This window comes from Drosophila serrata, unplaced genomic scaffold (genome assembly GCF_035046125.1).
Source record: "Drosophila serrata isolate PLE 108 unplaced genomic scaffold, ASM3504612v1 contig_26, whole genome shotgun sequence".
Classification (NCBI taxonomy): Eukaryota; Metazoa; Arthropoda; class Insecta; order Diptera; family Drosophilidae; genus Drosophila; species Drosophila serrata.
The window spans coordinates 402,455-428,771 of record NW_028256924.1 but is presented as its reverse complement, the minus strand read 5'-3'; the positions used below and the strand labels follow the sequence as shown (position 1 = coordinate 428,771).

The 26,317-nt window shown below is 46.6% G+C and overlaps 4 protein-coding genes and 3 non-coding genes across 10 annotated transcripts in view; 4 read left to right on the top strand and 3 right to left on the bottom strand.

Moving 5' to 3' along the window:
• LOC110179264 (uncharacterized) overlaps nt 1-4,745 on the top strand; it is a 67,473-nt gene extending 62,728 nt beyond the window's left edge. For all 4 annotated transcript variants that reach the window (XM_086831774.1, XM_086831776.1, XM_086831778.1 and 1 more), the window contains 4 exons: nt 45-3,444; nt 3,505-3,635; nt 3,698-3,865; nt 3,925-4,745. In XM_086831774.1, coding sequence (XP_086687900.1) covers nt 45-3,444; nt 3,505-3,635; nt 3,698-3,865; nt 3,925-4,263 — 4,038 coding nt within the window. In that variant the 3' untranslated portion in view covers nt 4,264-4,745. The remainder of the gene's footprint in view (nt 1-44; nt 3,445-3,504; nt 3,636-3,697; nt 3,866-3,924) is intronic.
• A 702-nt stretch (nt 4,746-5,447) lies between these two features.
• On the bottom strand, nt 5,448-5,520 carry TRNAF-GAA (transfer RNA phenylalanine (anticodon GAA)). The gene has a single exon. It is a non-coding gene; the product is annotated as a tRNA-Phe (tRNA).
• A 191-nt stretch (nt 5,521-5,711) lies between these two features.
• Nucleotides 5,712-5,784, bottom strand: TRNAF-GAA (transfer RNA phenylalanine (anticodon GAA)). Its single transcript has one exon. It is a non-coding gene; the product is annotated as a tRNA-Phe (tRNA).
• A 492-nt stretch (nt 5,785-6,276) lies between these two features.
• On the top strand, nt 6,277-6,358 carry TRNAS-UGA (transfer RNA serine (anticodon UGA)). Its single transcript has one exon. It is a non-coding gene; the product is annotated as a tRNA-Ser (tRNA).
• A 195-nt stretch (nt 6,359-6,553) lies between these two features.
• On the bottom strand, nt 6,554-8,312 carry Fib (rRNA 2'-O-methyltransferase fibrillarin). Its single transcript, XM_020946720.2, has 3 exons — nt 8,183-8,312; nt 7,636-8,066; nt 6,554-7,363 (listed from the first exon to the last, which is right to left on the bottom strand). Exons 1-3 carry the CDS (start codon nt 8,193-8,195, stop codon nt 6,782-6,784), a joined length of 1,026 nt encoding a protein of 341 aa, XP_020802379.2. The 5' UTR covers nt 8,196-8,312; the 3' UTR covers nt 6,554-6,781.
• A 709-nt stretch (nt 8,313-9,021) lies between these two features.
• RpS23 (ribosomal protein S23) lies at nt 9,022-10,252 on the top strand. Its single transcript, XM_020946718.2, has 3 exons — nt 9,022-9,066; nt 9,490-9,649; nt 9,907-10,252. Exons 1-3 carry the CDS (start codon nt 9,063-9,065, stop codon nt 10,172-10,174), a joined length of 432 nt encoding a protein of 143 aa, XP_020802377.1. The 5' UTR covers nt 9,022-9,062; the 3' UTR covers nt 10,175-10,252.
• A 2,975-nt stretch (nt 10,253-13,227) lies between these two features.
• On the top strand, nt 13,228-26,290 carry Sox15 (Sox box 15 transcription factor). Its single transcript, XM_020946768.2, has 3 exons — nt 13,228-14,764; nt 23,590-24,320; nt 24,446-26,290. Exons 1-3 carry the CDS (start codon nt 14,712-14,714, stop codon nt 26,098-26,100), a joined length of 2,439 nt encoding a protein of 812 aa, XP_020802427.2. The 5' UTR covers nt 13,228-14,711; the 3' UTR covers nt 26,101-26,290.
• Nucleotides 26,291-26,317: the final 27 nt, after the last annotated feature.

Here is a 26,317-nt window from a genome sequence, read left to right as displayed (position 1 = left end):
TGCACTGACTGAGCTCTCATTAATCCCCACATCTCTTCTTGCAGAACGACAAGCGTCCGGCGACGCCGTCCAACACTCGGCCGTATGGCAATGGCGGTGGCTTCTCACCCAGTCGGACACGGACCCAGGCCCCGGTTTCGGCGCTGCCCGAGAACCCAGCCACGCCCGCCTCTACGCCCTTTAGGCCAAGGAATCGGTATCAGCCAGGAAGCAGTGCCACTCCTTCCAGCACCTCAACGACCACGGACAGTGCGGAGGTCACCAGCAAACGGTACAATCGCTTTGGCAGCAACCGGGTCAAGTCCACCAGCACCACCTCGACTACGCAGAACACTCCATCGGAACGTCCAAGCTTTGGCAGGAAGTCCCCGAATCCCCGGCGACCAGTCTTCATCAGTCGCGAGGTGAACGAGCCCGTGAGCTTGGTCAGCAAGAGGCCCTTCAACTACAGCGCAGCCAGGCTGAAGTTACCCGCCAGACCCACCGCTCGCACCACTAGCACCACCGAGAGCGCCGAGGAGGAGGAAGAGGAGGCCCTGGACGAGGATCAGGACGATGAGGATCAGGAGAACAGCGACGAGCAGTATGAGCAGGAATCCGATGAGGGACCGGAGGATCATTCGCAGTCTTCCAGCTTGGAGAAACTGCCCCTTCAGGAAGAGAATGTTACGCCAGTAACAGTGGCCAAGAGTGAAGCGTCTCCACCTGCGGAGCCCTCCGAGGTCACCACCATTTCGGAAGTTGATAATGAGAGCAGCACCGCCAGCACCGAGGAAAGCGAAACGGATGTCTCGGAAGTAACCAACGCCGAAGTGGAGGCCACCACCTTGGTCTCTGCTCAGGAAGAGGAGATCGCTGAGGAAGCCACAACCATTATGCCGCAGGAGAACCAGTCCACCGAGGAACTCCAAGGGGAAGAACAAGCCGTGACCACTGAGACACCCGTTGAGAGCACCTCCGAGCAGGAGGAAGTTGTGAGCCCAAAGGCGGAGGAGAAACCAGAACAGGAGCCCAAATCCACGAAGCAGGAGGAGCACAGTTCGTCCAAGCAGGAAAGCCACAGCTCATCCAAGCAGGAAGAGCAATCCGAGTCCCAGTACGATGATGAAGGCGAAGGGGAGGACTATGAATACGACGATGAGGAAGGCGGCGAAGACTCAACCAAAGAGGTGGAAGCGCAGGACTCCAAGCCGTCATCCACTCCCAGTGCCGAGCATGTGGATGATCGCGAAATCATATCGGTTGTTACCACCAAGAGTGTGGTCAATGGATCCACCGTTCTGCCAGCGCCAGTCACGCCTAGTTCCAACACCATAACAGAGGAGGAGGGAGAGGAATCCCTGTCCGAGCTGAAGGTGGACACCACCACTCCCATTACCCTGGAAACGGAAGAAAAGGGATCCAATGCCACGGAGAACTATGTCGTGGTGGCTTCCATTCAGCCCAGTCGCAGCATCAATGGTGCCAGGTTCCTGCCCTTCCCCGCCATCGAGCAGGAGGAGACCAAGCAGACCCTATCTGAGCTGGAGCGGAAGGTGCACTCCAAGCAGCAGAAGCAGCCAGAGGGCAGTGAAGAGGTTCCCGTCGTCAGCTCATCCGTTCAGCCACCGGTGGCTGCCTCCACCGAGAGCATTATCGATAAGCTGGATCGCGTGCAGTCAGAGCTCTCCAGCGGCCTGCTTTCTGGCAAGTATCCCATCATCAGCCAGATGGACTCATCGACTCCGGCGACCAGCACCACCGCTGCATCGGGCTCTGGCAAGTTCGTGCCCCACATAAGGAAGTTCCAGCCCAGGACAACCTCTGCTCCCAGCACCACCAGCAGTGGCAGCAAACTCAAGGTACAGCACTTCGACGAGGGTGAAATGGACGAGCTGGCGGGACTCCTGCCAGTGGGCTTCAAGCCCAAGTCAAGCTACAAGAACCGCAAGATTACAACAACCACGTCCACGACAGAAGCTCCGCCGGCAGAGCTGGCAAAGCCCAAGCCAGGACGCAACTCTACCATCAGTCGGTCCTTTAAGAGCGGCCAGGTGACTGTGCAGGACGTGGGTCTTGCGGGACTCCTGCCCAAGGGCTATAAGCCGCCCAGGACAACTACTACCACGACTACGACAACGAAAAAACCGGATGCCAAGCCCTCTTCTGGCCTAGAGAGTCTCTTCAGCGAGGTGAAGTTCGACGATAGCCTGGCCGCCCTTCTGCCCAAGGACTACAAACTGAGCAGTACTCCCAAGCCGGAGGTTTCGGTGGTGGATGACATCTCCAAGTTCCTGCCGCCGGGCTACAAGGCGAATGCCAGCACTCCCAGCTCGACCACTCCCCGAAACCTGCCAGTGGCTGTGCCCTTCGATGACTTGAGCAAGTTCCTGCCGCCCGGCTATAAGGCTCCCAAGGAGAAGGAGCAACCAAAGCTGCCGGAGGGTGCAACGCCCATTAAAATTGATGACTTGAGCAGTCTGTTGCCGCCAGGATTTAAGCTGAATGAAACCAGCAAGACGGAGAGCGAGGCCAGCGATGAGATCCCTGCCTCGCTGCTGCCACCTGGCTACAAGTCGAAGAAGGTTCATCCCGCCTCTACGACCACAACGACAGGTAAGCCCAAGGCCGCGGCATCCAGCACCACTGAGGCAGCCGCTGTGACCGAGACTAGCGGGGGAAGCGGCCTGAAGGTTGTGTTCCCCAAGGGTTTCCACAAGCGATTGAGTGCCCAGCGCATCACAACTCCGCATCCCTCTCATGACGGCGGTGCCACTGAACCCAAAAAGGACGAAGGATCACCGCAAGTGGTGATCAAGAAGGGTCCTCCTACCAGAGCCACCACAGAGTTCACAGGCTGGCCAACTCCGCCAACTACTCCACTGTCCATCGACAAGCTGAACGCACAGACCATTAACTTTGAGGATCTGCTGACCGCCAGTGGAACAAGTAGCACCAGTAGCAGCACCACCACGACGACGAGTACAACGACCACGACGACCCCGCGACCCACGAAACCAGGTCACTGCACCGCCGACTGCGATCTGGCGGCCACCATCAAGATCATCGATGGCGTGGCCTGGAAACCGGAGCTGCTAGACCACAACACGCTGGAATGGAAGAATCTGGCCCACGAGCTGGAGGCACAGCTCAATGAAGTCTACTCGGGAGCTTCGCAGCTGAATAAGTGGTACAAGAAGGTGCGCATCGATAGCTTCAGCAAGGGCAGCGTCCTGGTCGACTATTACGTGGAGCTGGCCAACATCACAGAGGATGTGGATACCCTGGAAATACGTCAGCTGTTCCATGATGCCCTAACCAAGCCAGCAACGCCATCCGTGCCGGATAAGGATGCCCAGGAGAATGAGACGGACAGTGTGTCGGGACCGCAGGAGGAGCATTTAGTCACCGCCAGTTATCAGATGGGCAAATACATTATTGATCCGGTGGCCACAGATTTTAGTGGTGAGTCGGGGAAACTTCAATACTGAACTATAGTGATTAATGTATAATCTTATCTTACAGTCATAGCGAAGAATGTGCACACCAATGTGGAGTATCCCGAGGAGGATCTGCTTATACCCCAATGGGCTATTGTGGTGATCGTTATTGGAGTGGGCTCCCTGGTCTTTGTCATCATCTTTGGCGTCACAGTGGTGAGTGATTCACAATTCTTGGGCCTCTTGTAGAGCTTTGTGTAATCTTTTATCTTTTTTAGCTGCTGAACCGCCAAAAGAGGGCCAAGAAGGCTCCGATCCCTTTGACCAATGACATGCTGAACGAGCTCAAGGTAAACCATATGGGCGGTGTGGATAACTATGGCGTGGATGACTTCTACAACATAGACGATCCCTGGAATGATACAAAACAGCCTATCAAACCAAAGGTAACATCACTATCTAATTATTGTACCTCTTTGTTAATTATTTAATTAAATTCCTGCAGCGCTTCACCAACTCCATGCACGGCAGCAACAGTTCCAACATCTATGACAGCTGGCGCTCCACTCGCCATCCGCACACCAGCGGTGACTACTTCTATGACCAACAGCCGACGTACTCCCAAAAGGGCGACTCCCTGAAGAGGCCGCAGCATCACCACCATCACGGAAGTCACAGCAACCACGGCCAGTACAGTGGGCGGGATCATCACCAGCCGCAGCAGCATCAGCAGGCGTACGGACACCAGTATCCGGATGCCTTTGCCGATGCCCACCAGATGTACAGCTACAACAATCATGCGAGTAGGACGCGCTACTCGCGCGACTACGATCCCGACTTCTGAGCTGCTTCGGAGACCTCCTCCAGCCAGGGCACCAACTAGCTTTAGTAACCTGCGAACGACTCGAGTTGTAACTTAATAGTGTAAAGAGCGAGGAGCAGAGAGAGTATCGTATTTGTAAGGCTGCTATAATTTATCGTATATACTGCCCGCTGGCCACAGCCATAGCCTAGGCCTTGGCCTTGTGGCCAATCAAAGCTATCTACTTCGTACACCCAATATATGGAGCTGCTATATCCGGATGCCTTACACTTCCTTACACACTTAATATGTATACGTTTGAAGGAAATGTTCATTAATAGACCTTTGGGGCATGCCCCGAAATTAAATAGTCATGCACTCTTAGTTAATCTTAGCGAGTAAGTAAGAAATAGATACACTACATATATACTTTGTATTATTTAAAGTACTGGCGGCTTGCTATAATACTAATAATGTCGAAAAATAGACTAATAAATGAAAAAATATATTATATACGAAGAAAATGGGATTTTGTTTGTTCTTGGTTTTCTTTACCACGTGCAGAGGGCAGAATATGGAGGATTCATTTATTTGCATACTCTAGAAGCGCCATCTAGGGGGCAGACTTTGCACTAATTGAAGTTTCAAATGCTAATTCAAATTTGGCGGTCAACTGATATGGCGGCAACTCATAGTCTGTTTAAATTCGAATTCAAATTTGGCGGTTAAATTAATATATTTTATTTTTCTTTTGTTGTTGTAAATTGCAAATTGTTGTTGTACAAGAGTTCTTGTTGGTTTTTGTTGTTGTTGGCAAAAACACGTCTTGAAATCTGGTCATTTTCAGTACAAATTCGTCAATTTCTGGATATCAGGTACCAGGCGAACAGAAGTCAGTAGATGGAGGATGAAATTTTGCAGGCTCTAAAGCGCCATCTACTGGAAGAGTTCAGAACTACTTAGCGCAGTTTTGAACCATCCTAAGGTCTTAAACGTTAGCGCAGACTCAAACCTCATGCTAGCTCGATTTTTCTACCAATGTATCGTTATCGAGTTATCGTATGTTATTTTTGAATTCGAATTCAAATTTTGGCGGTTAACCTAATTTATTTTCTGTGTTTCATTATAATTCTAGTGTTTTTGTTATTTTACTCATAGAACAATTAAATAATATTATACAAATTTTAAAAGTTGAACAAAGAATTTTATAAAAATAAAAAAGCAATTGCCGAAACCCGGGATTGAACCGGGGACCTTTAGATCTTCAGTCTAACGCTCTCCCAACTGAGCTATTTCGGCTGATGTCGTTTCAGTGTCCGAAGTGCCATTTCAGTCAGGCGGTTTGCGCAACCACAAGCAACGGCAACACTAACAATTAGTCACACAAAATGTGTAACTTTTAACTTTTCACAAACGGATTGTTAAATAAGAAAGTTAAAATAAATAAAAAAAAAAAAAGGTTTTACCTTGCAGAATAAAAAAGAATCTCTTGCCGAAACCCGGGATTGAACCGGGGACCTTTAGATCTTCAGTCTAACGCTCTCCCAACTGAGCTATTTCGGCTGTTGTGCATCCTCCGGCAAATATTCCATAAGGCGCCAGTAGAACCTGAGCATTATTCCTTATCGTGCTGAGTTCTATGGCGTTTTCTTCTCTTTTGTTTTTCCGATGTGGGCGTCGCGTGTAGAAGTGCTTTGGTCGGCGGCGTCAGGAACGTGGTTCTGAGCTGTTTATGCATAACTATCTCTCTACCTTATACAATCTTCTTACAGTTTAGGTCAACTAAATAGTATTTTTTCAGTCTTAAAATTAATTTTAAAGAAAGTTAAATATATTTTGTATACGTGAGAAAGATAAGAACTTATTTTAAACAAAACTGTACTTGTTGAATTATTACATTTATTTATATAAGTTCTCTTCACTTTCTAATGATGCTCTTTTTTTTCTCTCATATACTTATTGCAGCATTATTAAAAAAGGTTGGGGAGGTTCACATAATTGCGAAAATTATACACGTATCTTAAATTGGGTATTTGGGACACACTGCGATACCCAGCTGCGGTGTCCGAGTGGTTAAGGAGATGGACTTGAAATCCATTGGGTTCTACCCGCACAGGTTCGAATCCTGTCCGCAGCGAAGATTTTTTTCTTTCTTAAATTTAATTTTTTATAATTTGTTTTTATTTTTACTATTTATAAAGTTGTAGTTCCAAATTTTGATCTGTGATGAATTTAATTGAATAAAATGCTACTTAGTTTCAATGGCAGTAAAATAAGGAAAGTGTTAAATCAAGAATAAAGGAAAGTATAGTTAAGCTTTAAGGCAATGAACTTAATTATAGTAATTTCCTTTATTTGGCAACAATTAAAAACCTGTGAACACTCCCCGATTCAATTACTTTAGGTTTCTGGGTTATTTTTTGTACGTCTTTGCTACAAAAATAGTTTGCATTTTGATTTATCTTTACAACTACGGTTTTATATTTAAAAAGAAACTTAATACAACACGTCTGTATTGGTACAATAGCCTTAAAACTAGAACCCGGCACCAGACAGATGCTTACTGCTTGGGCGGTGGTCGGTAGACGCCGACAACGACGGCGTGGTCTCTTTCATAAGGCTCCAGCGTGAGCTGCTCCTGCGGCTTCAGCTTGTCCGCCTGCATTTTCTTCACCTCGGCGGCAAAGACAGCTTCAGGTTGCGCCGTCGAGTCAATGCAGGAGGCCTTGATCGAGATGACAAAGTGTCCGCCGTTCTTCAGGAAGTGCTGGGCATTCAACGCCACAATACGTCCCTGATCCGGCTGGGCAACGTCGGCGAAAATCGTGTCCACCATGCCGACCAGCATGCGGTACTTGTGGGGATGTCGAGCGTCCTCAATGATGGGTATGATATTGGTGCGCTTTTTGGCCACGTTGATCAGATCGCGACCGGAACGGTGAGAGAACTCCACGGCATAGACGAGACCCTCGGGGCCCACAACGTCAGACACATGGGAGACTGTCGTTCCGGAAGCACCGCCCAGATACAGGACTTTGGAGCCCGGCGGCATATGAATCTGCTCAACGCCGCCCAGAATGGCAGCGGCCAGCTTGGATCGGAAGGGATTCCACACACGGTACTCAATCTTCTCGCCATTGGTCTGCAAAGGGAACAAAAGTGTGATTAGGAGATAATATGGTTTACTTTTTTCAAATATAGTCTCTGGAATAGCGCCTCAGTTGTGCATTAATCTAAGCAAACCTTGGAGCCGCCGCAACTGCTTCACGTGCACCTGAAGTGCACACAGCCACAGGTGGCCGCCGAGGATGCTCATGGCCACATAATGCCATGTTCTGTACCCCTGCACAACCTCATCATTAGCGGTGAGACAAAGGGAAAAAGCGGTAAATAAACAAAGGAATAACCACTTACCTCGACAGAGATGCGCTTCTCGCCGTATACTTCCGATCCGGGCACAAAGTTCCTGGTGACCAGGGCATCCTCCTTGCCGCGGGCAATGAACACGCCCTCGTGACGATGCGCTTCAATGGTGACTGTTTTGCCGCCCTTGAAGCCTCCGGCGCCGCCTCCACGTCCGCCACCTCCACGTCCTCCGCCGCCACCACGACCACGTCCGCCACCGCCGCCTCGTCCGCCGAAGCCACCACCTCCGCGTCCGCCGCCACCACCACGGCCACCGCCGCCGCCGCGTCCTCCAAATCCTCCTCGTCCGCCGCGGTCTCCACCACGGTCGCCGCCACCGCGTCCACGGAATCCACCGCCACCTCCGCGGTCGCCGCCGCCGCCGCGGCCACGGAATCCACCACCGCCTCCGCCGCCGCCACCACCGCGTGGACTAAAACCTGCAAAAAGAAGATGTCACGTTTAAGTATGCACCTTACATAGGTTAAGTTTAGCGCTCAATCGACAATTTAATAGCGCGGTTTAATGTCACTTAATAGCTGCTTGGTATTCCCACCTGGCTTGCCCATATTTAGTTGCTGTACTTGCACTTTTTAACACAACTTTCGAGGAAATATGAAGAACGATGCTAAACACGCGGCCGAAATCTCGAAAAGAAAAACACGTGCAGAAACCCGAGTGACCAGATGCAGGAACTGTAGTTTATGACTAAAATTGGTTGGATAAATTGTCGGATTTTCGCATTTACATTATCTGGTCACACTGTCGATAGTTGTAAGTCTATCGATAGTGCTATCGATGCGACTGACCAGTTGCAGGAACTGTAGTTTATGGCTAAAATTGGTTGGATAAATTGTCGGATTTACCTTTTTGCTGCCTCTAGTCACACCGTAGATAGTTGTTGGTCTATCGATAGCGATATCGATGCATATTTGCTACGTAGCGCACTACGTAGTTTGATACGTTCTTTCGGGAGTGTCATCGCAACTTACTAAACTATAATTCCAGCAGCTGCTATGGCCATCTTGCTCTTTCTTAGAGCTGGGAGAAAAACAATTTAATTATCTCGATGTTTTTAAGAATTGGACATGGAAACTATACATTTTTTAAGCTATGCACATGTTTTATATATATTATGTTGAAGAATTACTGTTATTAGTGTTTAATTTATAATTTAATTTGTTTATTTTTACTTATTAAATTATATTAAGATTTTACCCCGAAAGCGAGATCCGTAAACGTGCAAAATCGTTCTATACACGTGTAAAATGTAAAATGTTAAATAACACAATATTTTTAAAACATTGGTACAACAAATCGATGTTTTGATAGCTTTATCCAACCATCGATAGTATCGATATTGCCCGATGTTTTGCCAGCACTGCTATCTCGCTCTTTCTTTTATTTCCGCCTTTTGCCGAGAAAGTTGAAAAATCATGGGTGAGTTGCGAAAAAGATTGATTTTTGCGTGAAATAAACAAACTCACTTGCTAAGCAGTGAACAAATGGAGCTAGCAGTGCAATTCGGCTGAAGACGTAAGTGAATTGATGCCGAAACGGGCTCAAAGTGGCGAAAATGCAGACAAGTCGGAGACATTGAATTTCTTGTGGCCAGAAATCGTAGAAAATCGAATTAATCTCCGGGTGTATCAATAAAATATTTTGTTTTAACCATACAAGACTGTTATGTGTACCATATTAAAGTGTTATTTGCGGAGAATTCGCATTTGGAGATATTTACAAGAGTTGGTTCGATTTAACCTCAAAACCGAAGCCGCATAAGCAAGCTGCCATTTGTTTACATTGTGTTGCGCCGTTTAAATAGTGTTCCTCCAACTAATGAGTTGTATTGATTTATTACAGGCAAGCCAAGAGGTCTGCGCACTGCCAGGAAGCATGTGAACCATCGCCGCGACCAGCGCTGGGCCGATAAGGACTACAAGAAGGCTCATCTGGGAACCAGATGGAAGGCCAATCCCTTCGGAGGTGCTTCCCACGCCAAGGGGATCGTGCTCGAGAAGGTGTAAGTACAGAGTTCCTCTGCCCCGGATTAGTACCTTCCCCCCCAAAGTGTTTCCTCTCCGCAGATCCCACGTCTCGACGCCTCGCAGTATACTTTTGTGTTTTGTTGTGTTTGAAAACTCAAATCACAGGATTATACTGTGAGATGACAAGCGTGCCAGCAACAGCAGCAGCACATATATCATAAAGTACCCCTAATTAATTAATAGTCCCAGTGTTATGACCAGTTTCTAATATACATTCTTTCTGCTTCCACAGGGGCGTTGAGGCCAAACAGCCCAACTCTGCCATCCGCAAGTGCGTGAGGGTGCAGCTGATCAAGAACGGCAAGAAGATCACCGCCTTCGTGCCCCGTGACGGTAGCTTGAACTACATTGAGGAGAACGACGAGGTTCTGGTCGCCGGTTTCGGTCGCAAGGGCCACGCCGTCGGTGATATTCCCGGTGTCCGTTTCAAGGTTGTCAAGGTGGCCAACGTCTCTCTGTTGGCTCTCTACAAGGAGAAGAAGGAACGCCCAAGATCTTAGATGACCATGCATCTAATCTTTTTCCAAACAAGCAGAGTTAAGGTTTTACAAAACTAAATAAAAAAGAAAAGAAACAAACGATGTGAATGTTTCAATTAAATGTGATTTTTGTTTAAAACCCGATTCGGTTATCAACTTTTTGTTTGCTAATAGCAAATGTTTTGTTAAATTGAACAGATGATTGTTTTTGAAAGCCGAAAGAGGGAAGCTTTTATATATATTGTTTATATTATATATAAACAATTTTTTAAATCTGCAACTAATTTAATTGTTGCTGGTCGAAGTTACAGTGTATATTTACCTCTTGTATTTTATACGTAACCCTTAACAAACTTAAATACTAAATAAACTAAAAATACATAAATTAATCAAATTAATAACAAATAATTTTTAAAGTCTGGCAACCCTGACAGTGCTACAAAGCGTTGAATTGCACATGCCTTGCAACACTGTTTGCCGCCCTTTTTCAAATTCAAAATCTTTTGCAGCTTCAATTAAAATTAGTAAGAAACATAACTATAGCCCGTTTAATTAAAACAAATCCTATACCGCTAATAACTTCATTGTCAACTATTTCCTTAGCCCCATTGTGCAATGCAGGGACACACCCTCTTCGGGAAGTATGTACAGCGCAGCAGTGCCTCCATGGCAGTCGTACCTACCGCAGTGGCGGCTGCTTACATAACAGAACGGCAAGAGAGCCTCAGAAAACTGAGACAGCCATCATCAATGTATGAAGCCGGGACCTGGACCAACGTGTGCCGAGCTTCAATCAGCGATAAGGACTCGCAAACTGCACCTCCTACCTGGCGAGGCACTGGGAGAAATCAATGCGGGCAAGAGCCGCGGTGGAAACTGGTTCGATTCGAGGGCAGTGGCTGATTTCTTTCAGTGCTGCTGGGAGACCCCCGATCTGCTTATCAATAATTTGTTTTTTTTTATTCCTTTTGCTGCGTTTAGACCGAGATGCGCTGGCGATAGCCGCTCAAGTGTCACACGCCCACATTTTTGGAGCAGTCGATGGAGCCGAGCGAGCGGCTATTTGCACATACGCCACGCCAATAAACTTGTACCCACCACCGAGGCACGCTTTGATCCGATCCCCATACCCAGTTCCCAGTTCCCATTCCCATCCGCAATCCTTATCCCAGCCCCGTTCTCGGTCTTTAGTCTTTGGTCTTTCAGTCTTTCGGTCCTCTTCAGCCTTCAGTCTTCAGTCTTCCGTCTTCGGTCTGTGGTCGGCACACGCTTGCGCAGTATCTTTTGGGCTTTTCATTCTTTTGGTCTGACCGATGCTGGAACCTTTTGCCTGACTTTGGCCCCTCCGCACATAAATCCAAGTCCGCATCCACGACTTCGACTTCGACTGCGGCTTCAGTTCGCCGGCGGCAATTATCGCGATGTGATAAACAAATATTTTGCATCTAAGGTAAGAAGCGAAGGCTTTCCCGGCATTCTGGCGCTTAATTATGAACTCCGTTTGGTCGGCGGCCTCCTCCTCCTCCTCCTCCACCTCCGATCCCCGTCCCCTGCGCCCCCGAAGCTCACAACTATGAGTATATTAAATGCCCTGCACTGTTACCTGCCAACGTACTTGACTCGTCTTCTGGGAGGTTCGCCGATCTTTTGGGCTTGGCTTGGCTCTTGGCTGCTCTTGGCCGCTGCCAGCAGTTGTTGCAATATGCAATTTGGTTGCTTATCTCCCGCTGGATACCAATCACAGCTTGGCCCCTCTCACTGGTGGGTGGAGAGTGAAATAAAAATTAAATATGGCTCTATTTGAATATTCCTAGCTTTTTACAGCCTCACGGGGCGTATGCGTAATGGGGCCAAAATGTAGGGGAGGGAGAATGATTTTCTGAAAGGCAATTGAATTGGCATGGGAAAAGCCATTTGATTTATTGATTTATCCTGACGGTATACATTAAGTTCTTATGTAGTACTGCTAACTGTTTTAGTATTAGTTTGCAATTAAAATTGACTTTAGATAAGCTTTATATATAGGTTCAATGGATTTGTATTGTAAGGTATATTATAGTACTAGTAGTATATAGTAAATTTGTATGGAAATCATTAATAAAGCATTATATTAACCATACATTGATCACATGGAGTTTTATTACTTAAGGGTCAGTTGGGTGAACTTTTAATGGAGGTAATAATGACTTGTTTCTTATAATTTGGTAGATTGGACATTGTTAATATTACTAAGACTGAGTTGTTTATAGATCAGTTTCTCATATAATTTTGCTATGATCATCTTTGTTGATTCTTTTCTATTTAAGGAACCCTTGGTTAAACCCTCTAACACCTTCTAACTTAAACCTTTCTGTTTATATTTAAATACATATATTTCCCTTCGAATATCTCTGCTGCAACTCTTTGTGCCCCATTTGATCCACATAACACCCTTTCCCAGATGGTTCCGCCGCACACATTACCATGCCTCTTGGCGTATATTTACATACGATCTGTTGCCCTGTTGGTATGGGTGGAGACCCCCTGCTCGGAGCGTGCTCGTGTGTATTTGTGGCCCCGGCACTCACACAGTGAGTAGACCCCAGCGACATTGGGGCCTCCAACCAATTGAAACAAACCAAATGCAAAGTCGTCTCTCCCACAACAAATGAGTCGGGGAACAGGTTTTCCCTGTCCGAAAGTGAGACTCTGCGGCCCGAGAGAACGGGAGAGTGAGAGAGAACGAATATTAAATAAGGCTTGTTTCATTAGACTCAAAGAACCCGCCGCTCTAGCTGCTCGGGGTCTCGGCCTGGTTGCTGGTGCCTGGCCAGCTCTGGCCTGGCCTGGCTGGCCTGGCCTGGGAGCCAAGTCACCTGGGCCACTTGCTCGTTCCGCTTTGCTGAGCAGCTGCCGCCCTCTGGCCGCTCTGGCCCAAGACTGCGAGTTGCGCGAAAGGTTTCGCTGGTGCTTTTCGCTTTTTGGCCTTATAGATCGCAGATCGGGTCTCCGTCTCCGAGGCTGAGGCACTGGCAGAGGCAGAGACACCTCTCAGGTTCAGTTCACAATCTCCGAGCCCCAGGAGAGCGACGATCAGTTGGCTTGCGGTTCGTCATCAGCGTGGTTCATGCGGCTCCGACTCGGTCTCTCGGACTCTCGATATCGGGCTTTAGCTTTAGCTTCAGCTCTGGCTTTGCCTCTCCATTGACATCGCCATCTGCGTCCCCGGTTGTAATCATAAATATATCTACATACAGCGACCGACTACTGACTGGCCGCCGTGCATAGGCCCAGTTACTTACTTAGTTAGTCTCTTGGCTGCTGGCTGTGCATTTTCATTTTCCCAAGAGTGTTGTTGCTGCTGTCACAGCGTCCGCTCCCTAGAGCGGTTTGTGCTTAAAGTATCTTGTGAAATGTCGTCGAAGCCCTTGATTTTAGGCAGTCGATACGCTCATTAGTAGTTGTGTCCGTCCAGACTCTCGCGGATCGGAAAAGCGTGTTCATTGAGAGCTGAAAAGTGTTTGCCAAGAGCTCGGGTCACTAGTTGGGAAATCTAACTTGGAACACCAAGCTAGGAAACGTTCTAAACAGTGTGGTCTTATAGCTCTAAAACAGATCTACAAAGCTATATTAAAGATAGTTTCTGGAAACTAGAGTACGATCATTACAAAAATTGATCTTGCTTTGAAAAGTGTGTTTTCCCAGAGCCAGCATCAATCCTAAGAGGAGAAGTGTTTCTCAAAAGTTTATAAAGTTTAAGTGAATCTCGAAAACCTTTAAACAAAGCTTTTCCTGGAACCAAAATTCAACGTAATACCCTAGAAAAAAGTGATTTTTAAAATAATCTGGCAAACTAATTCCCAAAAAACTAGTATCAAAATATTCTATAAACTAAGCTGAGAAATGATAGTGTTATCGAACTGTTTTGAAAAGTTTTGGACTCTACCATCGAATCTCCATCAAGAGTATCCCCTTAAACCAAGTGCCAACAAACTTTAATCCGTAAAGCAACAATCGAATCCAAGTGCCAAGTGACCCAAGACCCCATTGAGTGTGTGTTTCAAGAGGTATCAGTAAATCGGTAGAGAAAAACCAAGTGAATAACCCTCTGATAGAGTGCAAAATAAAAGTATCCACATCATTAGCCGATTGCAAAATCGTAACCGAAAAATGTGGGTTAGGGTCTAGCAGCGGCAACAGTAGCAAAAAAAAAAAAAACAACACCAAGATCTGACAACAAATGGACGCAAATTCACACATGCAGAGTGCATAGATTTATGGTTGGAACTGTAACGGGGCGAAAATGTTGGGACCGGCAAAGGCAATGCAGTAGTGGTAGCAACAGCAGTCCGCACCTGCCCCCACCGACAAAGGGAAAAACCTAACGGAATAATGCAACATTAAGCAAAATGCTGCTGGCCCTGCTAAAGCAAAGCTCCAAACAACAACAACAACAACAAAAATCTCAACCTGCCACCGACAACTGCAACAGCCACTGCAACTGCAACAGCAACAGCAACAGCAACAACATCAACATCAGCGTCACCGTTACCACGAACACCGCCGTTGCCGTATAAAAATGGAACCCTCATATGATCACGAACATCCACATCATCTGCTAACAAATTACAAGTAATATTTACATTTTTCCCATGCTAAAAATTTTTTTCCTCGCTGTTTAATTATATCCAAGCGAAGCGAAGATACATATCTTCAAGATAATAACCATAATGAAAAATGGAAAAGCCGTCCGTGTAGTGGTGAAGAAATTCTCTAGATCGTGTGTATGTACATATATACCGGAGTAAGCCGAGTTAGAGGGTGTATATATAGCCCCTGATGACTGGGGACTTTTCAAGACTTAGTCACAGTGAGACATGGAGAGAGAGATACACAGATAGAGAGAGAGAGACACAGAGATACAAATACTGAGATACTCGCACTAGAGATACTAAAGATACTGGCACGACAGCGAGAAACACCGTCGGGGATGCCATAAAAACGGGTGTATATATGGGGGTATATACGGGGGCATATACTAGTAGTACCTGGTACCTGGGAACTTTGCTTAGATTTTCCTTAGTGTGGCCCCAGTTTCGGTTTTATTTTTCCAGACCCACAACACACTTGCACTTGTGCTCGTATCCGCTTCTTGCCCCGCAGTGTGTGAGCCCTCCATCTCTCCCCTCCGAATATGTAAATGGACGGCCGCGAATAACTTAAGAACTTCGTCTTTCGCCTTTGGACGGGGGCTCGAAATTGGTCAAGTGGAAAGTAAACCAAGACTCCGGACCCGGGTCTCGGTCTCGGCGGGGGTGGAGAGCCTGGGAACGAGCACAGGGCGAGCGGCGAGGAGAAAAGCCCCGAAAAGAGGTTTTAATTTCCGTATATATTTCGGCCAGAGGTCAAGCTGTTTTGACCATTAAAAAGATTTAGCTGAACAGATCTAAACAGCTTGATAGCTACGCATGAGGTTTTGATATACGTCTATATAGTATACCTATATACACCCCCATAGTTTATGCCTCTGGCTTTCATAGTTTCCGACGGGAAATTCCCGTCTACAAATTGGCTTGGAAATTATGAATGGAAATGTAGCCATGAAATTGAATTAAGTACAGATGGAAAAGCTATGATAAATCGGTAAAAAGAAATTTGTAAAAAAATATCATTCAAGGGATTTCGGGGAATCTCTAGAGACATTTTCGGGCGAAAGCTTGTCGCATTTTTCGTCACATATTTCGAAATCTTCCTGCTAGGCTTGGCTCACAAATCAACTCCATTCGGTTCGATCTTTTATGGTTTCCCCCATAAATCAAGTCAAGGCTTCAATCTAAATAGTTTTCCACATAAAAATAAAATTCAATGACCAATAAACAAGCGATCTGTATATGTGGATTTCCAATCAAGTTTGGCAATTAATTAAGATTTCATGGTGACTAAGCTGGATGTAGAAAATCTTTAATGGCTTAAATAAATTCTGTAATATCCATAGTTCCTGGTTGGTCAATATACTATGCATAGATATAAACACAAGTTCCCCTTTTTAGCTCCAAGCAGGAACTAAAACCTGGCATTGACGTAGAAGGAGATTCCAAGCAGCTGTAACTTCTTGGAAGAGCCAGAGATAAATCTTTCGTAAATCTTTGTATAAATCGCGTGTCGACAGTTTAATTGGTTAATTGTATTGATGAATCTGCGCAGGGTATGCCAGGAAAAAGTGCAAAAAGGTGAAGTTTGGAAAGTTTTTCAAGACACATAAGAAATCAAGGAATTTTTCCCAACCAGAGATATAGGTTTCTTGTAAAGCACTGTTGAGTTATTCATAAAAGAAATAGGGAGCTCAAACTAAAATTAAATTAAATTAAAAAAGATTGTTAGCGTCGACTTCTTATTGAAGATTTAAAATGCATAGAATATTATCTAATTTAATAATTCATAACAAATATGTATCTGTATCTTAAGAGATAGTAATAAAAGTATCTCAGAAATGGTTGATCGATATTAGAGAACGGGGTAAATGCTATAAGAATGATTTGAACTCATTCGACTTGCCTTAAGTTGGCTAATTTCCAATCATAAGTATTTAACGTCTATTTTAATATCTTAAATATGTTCACAAGGATCTACTTGAAAATCTCCTCTTAGTTATCTTTCACCAAGTTTAATATTTACCTTTATTTTAAAGTATCTCCCCGAACCTCGGAGACGTTATGACCAATTAAAGATCACAAATTTAAGAATGAGGCATATAAACGTTTCAAGTTAATTAATTTTAATAACCCCAATTAGTGGTTTTCCAGACATTCAAATCTGTTGGCACCCTATAACCCCATTATAACCCCATTATAAATCAGGACTGCCTGGTGACTACTGGAAATGTGGCGAAACTCCCCCTAGCTAGGGCTTATTATCGAAAACCCTGGGTCCGGCTGCCTGCCATTTAAATTTGTACTCTTATTTTAATTCGAAATCAACCAACTAGCTAAGTACAGAGATCCTCCACATGCAATTACTCTAGTTACTGGTGGTACGCGCATGTACGAGGCAGTACTGCCTCCATTTCCATGCAATCCATATAATTTAGGGCCCGGTCTCCAGTCCCCGGTCTCCGGTCTCCGGTCTCGTGTCTCGGATCCCTCTCCACCTGCGAGGGAGTCGTAGTATGGTCGATGTGTATGTGCGTGCTAAAATCCATTAAGTTTTTGTATCTTTTTTATGCTCTTAAAATCGCTTGTGTGAGAACTGGGTCTTCGCTGTTTCTTCTCGGCGGAAAATGGAGGCGGATGGTGGTGCCAGAGGTGGCCGGGTGGAGATCGGGCGACGACAGGCCGCAGTAAACCTCATTAGCCGAACGAATCCGAAGTCAGCTTTGCTGGCTCAGCCCTCGAAGAGTGATGGTGATGATGGCGACGGCGATGATGATGATGATGATGATGCTTCGCTTGCTTCATTAGTTTAATTATGTTCCCTGGGTACATATACATTTATATATAGCAGGTATATATACCATATATATTGGTATTACCAACACAAAGAGAAGAGCAATACACCTGGAAAAAATTAGTATGCATTTTAGGAACTCGTTTTGCTATTAAGGCATTTGTCAACAGGTTTCTGCTGATGGTCACTCGTGATTCTTTTAAAATTTATACCAAAATGGGAAGAAAGAAGTATAAAATAATTGGCAGATAGATGAAATCATTATTTTTCGGTATATTTAGGTATAGATCACCCAACTCCTAACTTTTGACAAACCGGAAATGAAAACTAAGTACAATCTCGGCATGTCGTGATCTTCTCCATTTCAATCTTTAAGAACCCTTTGTGATATATCCCTCTCGTTGTATCTTAAAATACCTAGTACCTTGAATTATCCCCAGTGTACGCCATCTCCTCCTCCATTGTGCGTGTCGCTTCGATCTCATTCGCCCAGGTAGCGCGTCCGCATCGTCCGCATTCACGTTCACGTTCATTAAAGCTAAGATGGCGGCTCTGCTGGCCCGGATGCTGGGCTGTTTATGCTTATTGGTCAGGCGGCATCTACATATGGCTGGCAGCCATATGTATGCACATACATGCTGGCATGCATATGTATGTATGCGTAAATGGCCGATGCGATGCGATCCGATCGGCCGTCGACAACTGGGGGCCTGCGTCGTTAAGTTATTCAAGTACATCACACCTGGGCCGCCGCCGCGGAGATACAGCTCGGAGAGCTCCGGCTGCTGCAACTGGAACTGGCCCAGGTCGTGCCGTCGGGTTGCTTGGGCCAAACTCGTTTTCCGGCCTCTTGTAAGCCTCTGAAAACTTTGTTTTTTCTTGTTTTCGCTCGGGTTGGGGCGCCTGCAGCCACACAGCAGGCAGCCAATAGACTGCAAATGGAGCAAATGGAGAGCCGCCGCCGCCGAAGATGCCTCTTTGCTGGCCACACCCACCTCTGGTCCCCTCGTCTCGTCCTCTTGGCCAGCCGAAAACCAAAATGGCTTTTATTACCTCGCCTTGACTTGGCCCAATGCCATCGCATCCCCACCGAGGCGCCAAATGATTTGCCATTCTAAACAGGCAGGCGGACAGGCAGCAGGTTTCGTTCTGGACCAGAACTTCTGGTTGACTCTTTGGAGGCGCTGAGCTGGAGTCCGATCCGTGCACTCTAATTAGTTTTAAATGCAGCTCTGTGTTAGTTTCTATATGAATTATAAATCAAGGTTGCTAATTAGCATATCTCGCGGGAGAAGCTTTCTAATATATGAAGCAGTGTAAGCATTTGCTACGGGAGGGTTTTTTAAAACTTTACACAACTTGGATAATTGTATGATTAAGAGTTCTATTTTCATGGGAAACTGTAGCAAATTATTTAATAAATTTTTTCAAATCTATAGCTCGGGAACTATTTATCTGATATATTCTAAGTCTTAAACTACTTTTCGACTTTAATACACTTTTGTAAATGATTTCGAAGAGGTTATCCCTTGGCTTTACTTTCGCTTATGTCCCAGACAAGCAATAATTTTAATTATGCTAAAAAATACTATTTGATAAAGCCAACTGGAATATGGGATGTGTTTAATTTTAAAGATTTTCTTAAATTTTTAATAATAAACATATTTTTAATACTTTCTTGAACAATGCACAATACTATAGGGCAGGGTTTTAGCCAACTCGACTCGTTAATATGGAAATCAAGACCAGTGCCTACTTATCACTAATTAAGCATTAAATTGAATATTATCAAATTTAATACATTTTCTTCAAGTCTCTGATAAATTCTCCTCTTTGAGTAACGTGTAAAGCCTTCTTCACTTGCCAAATCCATCGAAATAAAACCCAGAAACACTGACTAACCATTGTCCCAATGGCATGCCGGGGCCACCGCGATTGTTTGGAAGCCGAGAGACAAATCTGCCCAATCGTTGTCACATACCTGTCCAACTGCAACTCGGAGAATCCCCTAACCACCAGACCATTCCTCCAAATAGTCAACTGAGGCTAGACAATGGTATTGACAGCTCACCGCAGCGGTTCAGCGGTTGGATCTGTCTTAATTACTGTCCTATTTGCTGGAATGTCAGGTTGTCAGGCCAAAGTTATGCGGCCCCCGAAACGCTTTCTAAAATTAGCCAGGAATATGGAAAATATAGTATAGATTGGAGGAGTAAAGGGGTTCTCTTTATTACCCGACTTCTACTTCTGACAATTGTCTCCGAAATGGGGATCGGATCGGGATCGGTTTCGGGAACCAACTTAAAAGGCTGTCTTCAGCAGCGCGGCAGAGCGTCACATGAATCACAATATGCTAAAGCGCCTGACACTCTCCAGATCAATGCGGCGGCTTCTGAATGAAGCTGGAGTCGAAGCTGCTGCTTCAGAGCTCCGGGGCTTGTTAAAAGGGAGGAGTTGCCTACTTTTGTGGCAGCCACAGGAGGGAGTACCCTCGGCTTCAGTACCCTCTCCACCTTTTCTCACTGGACTCTCTGTGGCAGCCACCACCAGAGAAGTCGCTGTGCTCGTAAACAAAACGTTCCACGGTCCCCAAGTCGGCGGCGGACATCGAGTACTCTTGAATAGGGGGGACACCAAACGGAGGAAGGAGGATGCTGAGGACGAGGACTGGGGACTGGGGACAGGCAGTAACAGCGGCTGGCTGGCCGCAATGTGGAATATGTGGCATTTTGCAAAGATGTTGACATTTTGCGCGCATAAAAATGCCAACTTACCGGCCACTGTATGTGTCCTATTTTAAAATCAGGGCCATGGCTAAGCAGTCCGCGCGGCCACAAAACTGAAGCTGATCCAGTGAAGCCACAGCCAAAGCCAGAGCCAAGCCAATACCAAAGCCAAAGCTAAAGCCTCAGACTGAAGCTGGCTAAGCCGCATCTGCAGGAGCAGCGCGGAGCTTGGATCGTGAGCGCGCTTAGGATAAAGCCAGACCGACTGCGACCAGACAGCCGACAGTTGGGACAGGTTGGACAGTGGCGGACACAGCGGACAGACGGACGGACAGACCAACTCGGGACGGTATAATTTTGTGTACCCCTTTTGGCCAGGCGAAGTATTTAGCAGCGGCAGCCGCAACCGAATATCAAAAACGTAACGACGTCACCGAAAACCCTCAATAAATTATCAAGACTTCAGCCGGGGCTGCCGGGCTCCAGCCGTTGCTTGGTTATTGGGGAAGAGAGCGAAGGAGGAGGATGAGCTGGTACCCAAGTTCGCTAAGGGTACTGTGTACTGGGCCAACTAAAATTTGCAACTTTGGCGGCATTGTCAAGGAAGAAAGTCGCCGGAACTAGAGCGCCTAGCTCGAGACAGAGTTGAAACTGGATGGAGGAACTAGGTTTTCCTATATGAAAAATATTCAGAAGGCTATAGAGTTAGAGGAGAATAGGAGTCAGGAGCTTCAGAAATCTTGCAACTAGAAGCTGGGGTATTTAAAGCCAAGAGGCCAAGATTCAGACACTTAGGTATATAGGTCTCCTATAATTTGGATTTGTAGAGTCCATGAGTCTTTTAGTCCTAGAGTCTTCTGGTCCTTCCTTTGGGTATGTGAGCCTTTCTATTGCCTTAGAGTCATTAGAGCCTGCAAGTCTCTGTTCCGCCGACTCTTGGAAGTCAGGAGTCACCCAAAGAATTAGAACTTGGCTCAGACCAGAGGCGAGTCCAGTTCCAAGCTCGACAAACAATTAGGCCCAGGTTGCCAGGGCAGACTTAAGGTAGGCAAAACGAGGAACACAATAGACCAAAAGTGTAGTGGGCAGCAATAAATTCAAACGGTATCAAGAGCGAAAGGGAAGGCGGTCCAGAGTAGAAGCAGGAGCACAGGCGGCAGCCGAATCCCCAAAGGATCGCAGTCGGGATCTCGGCTATCCACTAGCGGGAGCTTTGGCAATATTTAAACTTGTCCATGCTCCATGCTCCGTGCTCCCAATGCTGCCTGAATTCTTGGAAGGCGAATTACTTTGAAATGTGTCGATATGTCGCAAGTTTTAAAAGTTATGCATAAAGGTCCGGCAAAGGCAAGGCAAGCCAGACTGCTCGTTCTCATTCTCAGTCTCGAGTCTCCTTTGCGAATCGCGGCCTGGGTCTGATCTGGGTCTGGCTCTGGCTCTGGCTCTGCCTCTGCCTCTGGTCTGCCTCTGGCTGGGAGGGTATGGGTTGGGGGATCGGGCTCCATTCCAGCTTCTGCTCCAGCTTCTTTGCTTACTCCGCCGACTCCGACTGCGGCTGGGACGACTCCGCGACGGTGGCTTGTCGGAGTTGGGGCGGCCTCCTTTGATAATACAATAGCTGCACGCGCCCAATTTACATTTATGTCCGCTGACATTAAGGAGCGCACCGATGCAGGCAGCCGGCCCAGGGAGCTATCCGTTCCGATCCGTTCCGATCCAGGCCGAGAGATCCAGTTTGTGTCTCTCTGGTGTCTGATAAATGCAAAGCTCTGCTGCTCCTCCTCCTCCCTTCACCCGAGGCCCAGACCCATGTGCGTGCCGGCAACGCGAAAATTGTCAACGTATTTAGCAGCCCTTTTAAATATCATTATAAAGAAACACTGCGACGGCGGCGGTGCATTTTTGCCGGCGGAACGTAATTCCCAGCAGTAGCCCCTTGGGTGAGCGATTAACAACGATCATGAATGTGATACGAGGCTGGGGAGGGACTGGAGCTGGGATTGGGATTCGGAATTGGAATTGGAACTGCAACAGGGGTATAACTCCATCTTTGTTGGGTGCCATAGATGCCATCTTGCGTTGAGCCACTTAACTTAATAAGTAATTCTTAATTAGTAATTGGTAATTAGTCTGCAGATTCTCATATGTTTTTAAGAATTTAAGGTTAGCTTTCTTTTAAAACAAAACACTTTTAAGCACTTTATGTCCTTGCAGCATCAACAGGGGAATCTATCTAGCCATCTAAGGAAGAGCAAAAAAATTTTAAATTTTTTCAAAATTTTGTATCATTAAAATTCCCAAAAATTAACAAAAATTTAGATTTTTTTACATTTTAATTTGAATATGCAGATTCGTTACCCTAAGAAACCATAACATAGGGCAGCTTTTCGAATTAAAATTAATGATTTTTTGGCTTAGTTATGAGTTTTTTAAACTTTGATTTGTTGAGCAAATTGTCATATAAAAATATAAATAATATCGACTTAAAAATGGTATTATAATTTTTGTCAGGCGCGTAAAATAACGTGAAGGAGTCGTTTCCGACCCTATAAATCATATATATTCTTGATCAGAATTAACAGGGGAATCGATCTAGCCAAGTCCGGTCAAAATAAAAATTTTCAACATTTTTTCAAAATTGCTAAATTTTATAAGGGGTTACATCATTAAAATTGCCAAAAATTTGAATTTTTGAACATTTTAAATTGAGTATGCAGATTTGTTAACCTGATAAAAACTAACATGGGACCGCTTTCCGATTTGAATCTTATGCTTTTTTGGCTGAGTTATGAATTTTTTAAAATTTGATTTGTTGACAAAATTGTCATATAAAAATATAAATAATATCGACTAAAAAATGGTATTATAGTTATATAATTATAATTAAAACGCAGTGAAGGAATCAGCATCAATAGGCGAATCGATCTAGGCATGTCTGACAAAAATCAATTTTTTTCCAAAAATTTCTAAATTTTTTAAGGGGTTACATCGTTAAAATTGCCAAAAATTTCAATTTTTCAACATTTGAAATTGAGTATGCAGATTTATTAGCCTAATTTAAACTAACATAGGACCGCTTTCCGAATTAAAATTAAGGCTTTTTTGGCTAAGTTATAGATTTTTTAAACATTGATTTGTATTGATTCAAAGAAAGCAAATATATTAATCCTAATTATGATTGATTTTCGATTCGATCCTAAAATATATCGCGGGAATATAGAATGCATTCAGAAAATATATAATATATCTCACCTAACCATATTCACCTCTTTATCTGCTTCATTCCAGCTCAAAGAAGTATCCGCATGTCTCGAGAACTCCGGAATATAGCCACTCGACGGGCAGCGACTACCCGGATCATGGCGGCTACCTCACCACAGATGGCCGGCTGATGCACGAGACGACCAGTGATGCTGGGATCTACCATGTGCGCCAAGGCAGCGAGCACTCCTCGCCCAGCCTCCACTCCCCAGCCATACAGAGCGCCGGCTACGAGAACGAGCACTCCCTCAACGAGGCGGTGCTGGCGGCGCACAGCCACAGTCACTCGCCCATGCCGATGGTGTCCAGTGCCTATATGACTGGAGGCACTGCATCAGGTTCCCTGATCAACAGCAACATTCCCTTATTGAGCGGCAGCGGCAGTGGCGGCGGAGGTAATTCGGTCTTGAATAAATTTCTATCGCATCCGCATGCTGGAATGGTAGCCCAAGGAGGAGGCGGAGGAGGATCTGGGCCCATGGAGGACTGTGCCTCTCACTCGCCCATCGAGCCTTCGTCCATGTGGAGCTACGACTACAAGGGCGACCTGTGTGCCCCCAATTGTGGCTATCTGGAGCGGCACAAGCCGCTGCCCACGGACCTCAAGTACCGACCCGGCGGAACCCAGTCAAAAAGTGCCAAAGAATCGCGCATCCGGCGGCCGATGAACGCATTCATGGTCTGGGCCAAGATCGAGCGGAAGAAGCTGGCCGATGAGAATCCCGACCTGCATAATGCCGATCTCAGCAAGATGTTGGGTGAGTTGGCTTTGGATTTTTGGGAATATAATAGGGGATATAATCTCCACCTTTGGAAGCTAAAAAGTGTTTTTTTTTCATGTCTGACTCTCTCCACCTTCTCTTTTCTCCTTCCCGTCTCTCAGGAAAGAAATGGCGCTCCCTGACACCTCAAGATCGAAGACCTTACGTGGAGGAGGCCGAACGCCTGCGGGTGATTCACATGACGGAGCATCCCAACTACAAGTACCGACCCCGGCGACGCAAGCAGTCCAAGCTGCGGGCCATGCAGCCCGGTGGCAAGGATCAGGGCGAAAGCTCACCCAATCCCACGGGCAATGCTGTCTCTAAAGCAAATCCTAAGCTGGCCACGCCTCCCCTGGCCACTGGATCCTCTAGCTACACAACGCCCACCACCGACGAAAGCACCTGCAATTCCACGAACCAGAATCTGAATCAGAGCCAGGTCACACCCGGAGGCGGAGGCCTCTATGAGCAGCCACTGAAGCCAACGTACTCGCCCAGTTCCGTGGACTGTTACAGCAATGCGGACAGCTCGGAGCAGATCGAATCCCTGGCCGCCAATTGTGCGCCTTCGCCCACGAGTGGCGGCGGCGGCGGGAGCTACGATAGCTCCCTGCTGCTCAAGAAGCTAACGAAGGCAACGAGTGGGCGAGCGGCCAAGTCCCGCCAGGATAATAAGCTCACCAAGGCCGAGGACAAGGGCAAGGTGCAGGCACAGCAGGCCCATCAGCAGGGTGTATATGCCGCCACCTCTTATCCACTGGCCCCCACATCCGTGGCCGTAGTGGCTGCCCGGGGCATGTATGTGACCTGCAATAATCGAGGTCTCCTCGACCATGGCCACTCCGTCAAGGGGACCTTTTACCCGCCAGTTTCCGTGTCCGAGGACGAGGGCAGCTCCTCGATGAGAGGCAGTGTGAGTGTCCTGCAGCAGCACTGCAATCTGGCTGCGGTAACATCCTCCAGCTCCTCAGGACCCATACCGGCCAGCGAAATGAGCAGCTACACGGTCTCCATGGCGGATAATTGCGGAAATCTCCGGCTCAGCATGAACGAGCTGTCTGCCCAGGAGTATCTGCCCAGCGCCAATGCCTACGGGATGCAGTACGAAGACTTCCTGCGCTATCAATCCAACGATTTGGATTACTCCACCTCATCGTCGGCGGCATTGGAGCACAAGGACCCTTCGCCCGAGGTAGCCAGTGGAGTCCAGAAGTGCCTCAAGTATCCGGATACGAATCAGAACTACGACGACTACGAGGCGGAAGCCTACAGCAACGCCATGCTGCCGGCAACAGCGGCCAGCTACTACACCCAGCTACCCTATGCGCCCACCTCGCTGGCCGCCTTCCCCCTGCAGCTGGCGGTGCCCTTCCAGCAGGCCACCACAGGTGGCTACGGTGGGCAGCCCATGCAGAGCAGTTACCTGCATTATGGCAACTATGGGGGCTACGAGAGCATTCCGCAGGCTCAAACCCAGCAACACCAGCAGCAGCAGCAACAACATCAGCAGCAGCAGCAGCAATCTTCGCACTCTGCTCCTCCTGTGTTGACGGCTCCTCCTGCCCAGACTGTGACCTCCAATTCTGCATCAGCAGCGGCTGCATCTGCGGCCATGCAGCAGCATCACCATCATCACTTTGGTCCCGGACCCGGCATGGTTGGCGTCGGTGTCGGAGTGGGCGTAGGAGAGATGCTCTTCGAGCAGCAGCAACGCAAGGACGATGAGATTAGCAACATTCTGGCTGGAGTGCGGAAGACCTGCTACAGCAACTGACTCGGAAGCGAAGACATTTGTAATTTTGGTAACTAGTTTAGAGAAAGAGAACTTAGAGAGCGTGGTTATAGGTAGTCTTAAGCCTTCTCCCAGTCCCCCCAAGACCCTTTGTATTGTAAAATGTTTTAGAAATTTATAAAAAAAGAAAGAGATATAAACAAATTAAATAAAGTAAAGCCTAAGAAAGTAATCGAATCGAATCGAAAGTGTCTCTGGT

Excerpts from the sequence above, each read along its gene's own strand:
- Fib (XM_020946720.2), bottom strand. Across the intron at positions 7,364-7,635 it reads AGAAGCGCATCTCTGTCGAG|ACCAATGGCGAGAAGATTGA; the intron begins GTAAGTGGTTAT and ends TTCCCTTTGCAG.
- RpS23 (XM_020946718.2), top strand. Across the intron at positions 9,650-9,906 it reads GGGATCGTGCTCGAGAAGGT|GGGCGTTGAGGCCAAACAGC; the intron begins GTAAGTACAGAG and ends CTGCTTCCACAG.
- Sox15 (XM_020946768.2), top strand. The coding sequence starts at position 14,712 with ATGGAACCCTCATATGATCACGAACATCCACATCATCTGCTAACAAAT. Across the intron at positions 14,765-23,589 it reads CATCTGCTAACAAATTACAA|CTCAAAGAAGTATCCGCATG; the intron begins GTAATATTTACA and ends GCTTCATTCCAG. Across the intron at positions 24,321-24,445 it reads CGATCTCAGCAAGATGTTGG|GAAAGAAATGGCGCTCCCTG; the intron begins GTGAGTTGGCTT and ends CCCGTCTCTCAG.